The sequence below is a fragment of the Echiichthys vipera genome, assembly GCF_963691815.1.
Source record: "Echiichthys vipera genome assembly, chromosome: 1".
NCBI classification, from domain to species: domain Eukaryota; kingdom Metazoa; phylum Chordata; class Actinopteri; order Perciformes; family Trachinidae; genus Echiichthys; species Echiichthys vipera.
The window spans coordinates 41,741,506-41,749,005 of NC_139826.1; the positions used below are offsets into that span (position 1 = coordinate 41,741,506).

General features: G+C 48.2%; 2 protein-coding genes across 3 annotated transcripts in view; one reads left to right on the forward strand and one right to left on the reverse strand.

Moving 5' to 3' along the window:
- The window catches only part of LOC310952378 (uncharacterized protein), a 42,793-nt gene extending 40,248 nt beyond the window's left edge, over window positions 1-2,545 (forward strand). Inside the window, 1 exon segment of the mRNA XM_083920979.1 lies at window positions 1,851-2,545. The gene's annotated coding sequence lies outside the window, so the exon portion shown is untranslated.
- Window positions 2,546-2,649: 104 nt separating this feature from the next.
- Window positions 2,650-7,500, reverse strand: part of LOC310950477 (isocitrate dehydrogenase [NAD] subunit alpha, mitochondrial-like) — a 10,338-nt gene continuing 5,487 nt past the window's right edge. Inside the window, exons 6-12 of one of the 2 annotated variants that reach the window (XR_014593295.1) lie at window positions 6,807-6,940; window positions 4,680-4,782; window positions 4,490-4,554; window positions 4,084-4,168; window positions 3,842-3,994; window positions 3,110-3,734; window positions 2,975-2,997 (exon numbers count right to left, since the gene is read on the reverse strand). Coding sequence is in view for 1 of the 2 variants with exons in the window: in XM_083918311.1 (XP_083774437.1) it covers window positions 3,651-3,734; window positions 3,842-3,994; window positions 4,084-4,168; window positions 4,490-4,554; window positions 4,680-4,782; window positions 6,807-6,940 (624 nt within the window). In the remaining variant the exon portion in view is untranslated. Of the gene's footprint in view, window positions 3,735-3,841; window positions 3,995-4,083; window positions 4,169-4,489; window positions 4,555-4,679; window positions 4,783-6,806; window positions 6,941-7,500 lie in introns of both variants that reach the window. The other variant, XM_083918311.1, reaches the window with a different exon arrangement.

Here is a 7,500-nt window from a genome sequence, read left to right on the forward strand (position 1 = left end):
TCTCTCTCGTGTCTCTCGTGTCTCTCGTCTCTCTCGTGTCTCTCGTGTCTCTCGTGTCTCTTATGTCTCTCTTGTCTCTCTTGTCTCTCGTGTCTCTTGTCTCTCGTGTCTCTTGTGTCTCTTGTCTCTCGTGTCTCTTGTGTCTTGTGTCTCTCGTGTCTCTTATGTCTCTCTTGTCTCTCGTGTCTCTTGTGTCTCTCGTGTCTCTCTTGTCTCTCGTGTCTCTCGTGTGTCTCTTGTCTCTCGTGTCTCTCGTGTCTCTTGTCTCTCTCGTGTCTCTCGTGTCTCTTGTCTCTCTCGTGTCTCTTGTCTCTCGTGTCTCTCGTGTCTCTCTTGTCTCTCGTGTCTCTCTTGTCTCTCGTGTCTCTTATGTCTCTCTTGTCTCTCGTGTCTCTCTTGTCTCTCGTGTCTCTTGTCTCTCGTGTCTCTTGTCTCTCGTGTCTCTTGTGTCTTGTGTCTCTCGTGTCTCTTATGTCTCTCTTGTCTCTCGTGTCTCTTGTGTCTCTCGTGTCTCTCTTGTCTCTCGTGTGTCTCTTGTCTCTCGTGTCTCTCGTGTCTCTTGTCTCTCGTGTCTCTTGTCTCTCGTGTGTCTCTCGTGTCTCTTGTGTCTCGTCTCTTGTGTCTCGTGTGTCTCTTGTGTCTCTCGTGTCTCTCGTGTCTCTTGTGTCTCGTCTCTTGTGTCTCGTGTGTCTCTCGTGTCTCTTGTGTCTCTCGTGTGTCTCGTGTCTCGTGTCTCTTGTGTCTCTTGTGTCTCTCGTGTCTCTCTTGTCTCTCGTGTGTCTCTTGTCTCTCGTGTCTCTCTTGTCTCTCGTGTCTCTCTTGTCTCTCGTGTCTCTCTTGTCTCTCGTGTCTCTTGTGTGTCTCTTGTCTCTCGTGTCTCTTGTGTCTCTCGTGTCTCTCGTGTCTCGTGTCTCTTGTGTCTCTTGTGTCTCTCGTGTCTCTCTTGTCTCTCGTGTGTCTCTTGTCTCTCGTGTCTCTCTTGTCTCTCGTGTCTCTCTTGTCTCTCGTGTGTCTCTTGTCTCTCGTGTCTCTCGTGTCTCTCTTGTCTCTCGTGTGTCTCGTGTCTCTCGTGTCTCTCGTGTCTCTTGTGTCTCTCTTGTCTCTCGTGTCTCTTGTGTCTCTCGTGTCTCTCTTGTCTCTCGTGTCTCGTGTGTCTCTCGTGTCTCTCGTGTGTCTTGTGTCTCTCTTGTGTCTCGTGTGTCTTGTGTCTCTCTTGTGTCTCGTGTCTCTTGTGTGTCTCTTGTCTCTCGTGTCTCTTGTGTCTTGTGTCTCTCGTGTCTCTTGTGTCTCGTGTCTCTCGTGTCTCTTGTGTCTCGTGTCTCTTGTGTGTCTCGTGTCTCGTGTGTCTCGTGTCTCTCGTGTCTCTTGTGTCTCACGTGTCTCTTGTGTCTCTCGTGTCTCTCGTGTCTCTTGTGTCTCGTGTCTCTTGTGTGTCTTGTGTCTCGTGTCTCTTGTCTCTCGTGTCTCTTGTCTCTTGTGTCTCTCGTGTCTCTTGTGTCTCGTGTCTCTTGTGTGTCTCGTGTGTCTCTTGTGTCTCGTGTCTCTTGTCTCTCGTGTCTCACGTGTCTCTCGTGTCTCTTGTCTCTCGTGTCTCTTGTGTCTCGTGTCTCTTGTGTGTCTTGTGTCTCGTGTCTCTTGTGTCTCTCGTGTCTCGTGTCTCTTGTGTCTCTCGTGTCTCGTGTCTCTTGTGTCTCTCTCGTGTCTCTCGTGTCTCGTGTGTCTCTCGTGTCTCTCGTGTCTCGTGTGTCTCTCGTGTCTCTTGTGTCTCTCGTGTCTCTCGTGTCTCGTGTGTCTCGTGTCTCGTGTGTCTCTCGTGTCTCTTGTGTCTCGTGTCTCTTGTGTCTCCGCAGGTTTCGTCTTCTGCAGTTTGAACTTTCCGACGTTTCCATTTTGATTTTTCACATTTTTGATGTCGAACACTTTTATTTATGTTGTTTCCTCGACACGAACAGATGCAGATGTTGTTGTTGTTGTTGTTGTTTATTTAGCTGCTGTTTGTTTGTGTCCGGCTGCTCCAGGATCAGTTTCACACGTTTGGACACAAACTGAACAATAAACACCAGTTTGTTCAAAACCACCGGCTCCAGTCTGTCACGTTAGCTCTGATGCTAACTAATGCTAAAGCTGTTACACCTGTGCTGTTGATGGAGCTAGGCTAACAGTGCCCTCTGTTTCCAGTCTTTGTGCTAAGCTAGGCTAAAAGTTCCATCTGTTTCCAGTCTTTGTGCTAAGCTAGGCTAACAGTTCCCCCTGTTTCAGTCTTTGTGCTAAGCTAGGCTAACAGTTCCCCCTGTTTCCAGTCTTTGTGCTAAGCTAGGCTAACAGTTACCTCTGTGCTAAGCTTTTGTGTGTTTGTTTACATGTTAATGATTGATTTCCATTTAAATGAGTCGTGTTTGTTTGTTGTTGTTGTTTTGCTGTGGTCCAACTTTCACGTACAACCACTAAACACACGTGTGTGTAGATGGGCCACATCGTGGGGTAGTGGTCAGTGCTGCTGCCTCACAGCCAGAAGGTTCCAGGTTCATGTCCCAGCTGGTGCAGTCTGCATGTTCTCCTGTTCTCCCTGTGTCTCCTCTTACCTCCCAAAGTCCAAACACCTGCAGCCTGTCAGGGAGTGGAAGATGAATGAGAGAGAAGATTAGAAGAAGTTTACAAAGAGTCTTTATTCAGAAACAATAAATAAGATCCACACTGATATTTTATTATGATTAATATGAATGTCACCATCTGTTCAGTGTCCTCACACCCTTTCAAAGTAAGACTTCCAGGTTCCATGATCAACCACTCACACATGTGAACATTCATCTTTCAATCATCCTGCACACAACCACTCATGCTGGACCTCATCTGCTGCCCCACAACAGACAACCACTCACACATGCATGTTCATCCTATCACACTCATCAGTCTATCTCTCTCTCACACACACACACACACACACACACACACACACACACCTTACACCCATCCTCCAGCCCACAACACAGACAACCACTCACACATGTTCATTCATCTTCATCCCACAACACCCATCAGTCTATCACACACCCACCCCTTATGCCCATCCTCCAGCCCACAACACATCACAGGACAGGACACAGACAACCACTCACACATCACCCCTGATCACAGGACACTCACAGCTGCAGGTGGTTGGACTTTGGGAGGTAAGAGGAGACACAGGAGAACAGGAGAACATGCAGACTGCACCAGCCAGGACGTGAACCTGGAACCTTCTGGCTGTGAGGCAGCAGCACTGACCACTACTCCACGATGTGGCCCATCTACACACACGTGTGTTTAGTGGTTGTACGTGAAAGTTGGACCACGCCAAAGCAAAACAAACAACAAACACGACTCATTTAAATGGAAATCAATCGTTAACATGTAAACAAACAAAAGCTCAGCTCAATGCTGATGTTCAAACAGGAAGTCTTATTGTGAAAGGGTGTCACCACTGAACACGAGGATGGTAAAAACATTCGTTGTTGGTCGTGATGTGTTTGTGCGTGAACGGCTGTGAATGTTGCATGGTGTTAGCGCCGCCGCTGCAGGAGCCCCGCCCCCCCACAGGAAACAGGAAACACGTTCTTCATGTAACAAGAGAAGAACGAAGGGGGAGGGGGCGGCGTTGAGTCTCCTCAGCCTCAGTCGAGGTCGACGACGCGGCGGCAGATTTCTGCGGTGAACTCCGAACACTTTGAGTTTCCTCCGAGATCCTTCGTCAGCACCTGAGACACAAACGCATCATCATCATCAGCGTCATCAGCGTCTCCGTGGTGACGGCCTCAGCGTCTCCGTGGAGACGGCCTCAGCGTCTCCGTGGTTACACACTCACCTTCTTGTCTCTGATGGTGTCGAAACACGCCGTCTGGATCTTGTTGCCGTAGTCATGGAGACCCATGTGCCGCAGCATCATGACGGCGCTGAGCAGCAGAGCCGTGGGGTTCGCCATGTCCAGGCCGGCGATGTCCGGGGCCGTGCCGTGCACCTGAGCGCACGTGAGCGTAAACACAAACATAAACAAACATAAACAACAATAATAATAACAATAATGAATCTGAACCAAAGGAAACAAACCGATTCAAAGATGGCGACGCCGTTCGCTCCGATGTTTCCACTCGGAGTCACGCCGAGGCCTCCGATCAGCCCGGCGCACAGGTCACTGCAACACACACCTTTATGTTTAGTGTGTGTCTGTGTGTGTGTGTGCGTGTGTATGTGAGGGTGTGTGTGTGTGTGTGTCTCTGTGTGTGTGCATGTGTGTGTGTCTCTGTGTGTGTGTGTGTGTCTCTGTGTGTGTGTGTGTGTGTGTGTGTCTGTGTGTGTGTGTGTGTGTGTGTGTCTCTGTGTGTGTGCATGTGTGTGTGTGTGTGTCTCTGTGTGTGTGTGTGTGTGTGTCTCTGTGTGTGTGTGTGTGTGTGTCTCTGTGTGTGTGTGTGTCTCTGTGTGTGTGTGTGTGTGTGTGTGTGTGTCGTGCTCTGACCTGAGGATGTCTCCGTACAGGTTGGGCATCACCAGAACATCAAACTGGGTCGGATCCTGAACCATCTGCGTCACACACACACACACACACACACACACACACAGTTACAGGTTCTATCATAGATCTGTGCTGATGTTGAACACGTGTGTAGAACTATAACGACGTAGAGCCGGTGCAGGCGTGGACTCACGTTGAGACACACGGTGTCCAGGTACATCTCTGTGAACTTCACGTCTTTGTAGTTTTCTGCAACTTCACGACATTTCCTCAGAAACAGACCGTCAGACATTCTCCTGCACACACACACACACACACACACACACACACACACACACACACACACACACACACACACACACACACACACACACACACACACACACACACACACACACACACACACACACACACACACACACACACACACACACACACACACACACACACAGAGAGACACACAGACACACACAGAGACACACACACACACACAGAGAGACACACGCACACACAGAGAGACACACGCACACACACACACACACACACACACACACACACACAGAGAGACACAGACAGACAGACACACACACACGCACGCACACACACGCACAGACACACACACATGCGCGCACACACACACACACAGAGAGACACGCACACACAAATAGTGTGTGAGAATCAAACAAAGATGGAGGACAGGATCAAAACAAAGATGGAGGACAGGATCAAACAAAGATGGAGGACAGAATCAAACAAAGATGGAGGACAGGATCAAACAAAGATGGAGGACAGAATCAGAACAAAGATGGAGGACAGAATCAAAACAAAGATGGAGGACGGAATCAAAACAAAGATGGAGGACAGAATCAAAACAAAGATGGAGGACAGGATCAAACAAAGATGGAGGACAGGATCAAACAAAGATGGAGGACAGGATCAAACAAAGATGGAGGACAGGATCAAACAAAGATGGAGGACAGAATCAAACAAAGATGGAGGACAGAATCAAACAAAGATGGAGGACAGGATCAAACAAAGATGGAGGACAGGATCAAACAAAGATGGAGGACAGAATCAAACAAAGATGGAGGACAGGATCAAACAAAGATGGAGGACAGAATCAAAACAAAGATGGAGGACAGAATCAAACAAAGATGGAGGACAGAATCAAACAAAGATGGAGGACAGAATCAAACAAAGATGGAGGACAGGATCAAACAAAGATGGAGGACAGAATCAAAACAAAGATGGAGGACAGGATCAAACAAAGATGGAGGACAGGATCAAACAAAGATGGAGGACAGAATCAAACAAAGATGGAGGACAGAATCAAAACAAAGATGGAGGACAGAATCAAACAAAGATGGAGGACAGAATCAAAACAAAGATGGAGGACAGAATCAAACAAAGATGGAGGACAGAATCAAAATAAAGATGGAGGACAGAATCAAACAAAGATGGAGGACAGAATCAAACAAAGATGGAGGACAGAATCAAAACAAAGATGGAGGACAGGATCAAAACAAAGATGGAGGACAGGATCAAACAAAGATGGAGGACAGGACCAAACAAAGATGGAGGACAGAATCAAACAAAGATGGAGGACAGGATCAAACAAAGATGGAGGACAGGACCAAACAAAGATGGAGGACAGAATCAAACAAAGATGGAGGACAGGATCAAAACAAAGATGGAGGACAGGATCAAACAAAGATGGAGGACAGGACCAAACAAAGATGGAGGACAGAATCAAACAAAGATGGAGGACAGGATCAAACAAAGATGGAGGACAGAATCAAACAAAGATGGAGGACAGAATCAAAACAAAGATGGAGGACAGGATCAAACAAAGATGGAGGACAGAATCAAACAAAGATGGAGGACAGGACCAAACAAAGATGGAGGACAGAATCAAACAAAGATGGAGGACAGGATCAAACAAAGATGGAGGACAGAATCAAACAAAGATGGAGGACAGAATCAAACAAAGATGGAGGACAGGATCAAACAAAGATGGAGGACAGGATCAAACAAAGATGGAGGACAGGATCAAACAAAGATGGAGGACAGAATCCAAACAAAGATGGAGGACAGAATCAAACAAAGATGGAGGACAGAATCAAACAAAGATGGAGGACAGGATCAAACAAAGATGGAGGACAGGATCAAACAAAGATGGAGGACAGAATCAAAACAAAGATGGAGGACAGAATCAAACAAAGATGGAGGACAGGATCAAACAAAGATGGAGGACAGGATCAAACAAAGATGGAGGACAGGATCAAACAAAGATGGAGGACAGAGCGGTGACATCACTCACATGATGTTGGCCTTGTGCACGGCCACCACGCTGTTCCTCTGGTTGTTCCTGGCGTACTCGAAGGCGTACTCGGCGATGCGTCTGCTGGCGTCCTCCGTGATCAGCTTGATGCTCTGGACCACGCCCTCCACGATCTACGGGGGGGGGGGGGGTACAGGAAGCACGCAACTTTAGTGAACGAGGCTCTTTTCATGTTCCAGGACAGGAAGTGGTCGTTCCAGGGAGGCGGGAACAACATGAGGGACAGACAGGAAGTGACATCACACGAACACTTTTGTTTTCATGTTTCTTTGTTCTGGGTTTAAAAGCGTGTCGGTCGTGGCGACAGGAAGTGAGAGGTTCAGATCTGAACACAGACTCCGCCTCCTTTACCTGAGCACCAACAGGAGAGGAGCTTCCTGTCTGCGGCGGCGAGCTCCAGGTGAGGACGCCCATCACGACTGCACGCCGTGACATCACAGCTCGCTCTGATGGGTCTGTTTCAGAACACTTCCTGTGACTCGAGCTGACGACACAAAGACGACGTCAACGCAAAGACGATGCCGTGACATTGTAACGCTGTGACGTTGTAACGCTGTGACGTAACGCTGTGACGTAACGCTGTGACGTTGTGACTTTGTAACGCTGTGATGTTGTGACGTTGTAACGCTGTGACGTAACGCTGTGACGTTGTGACGCTGTGACGTAACGTTGT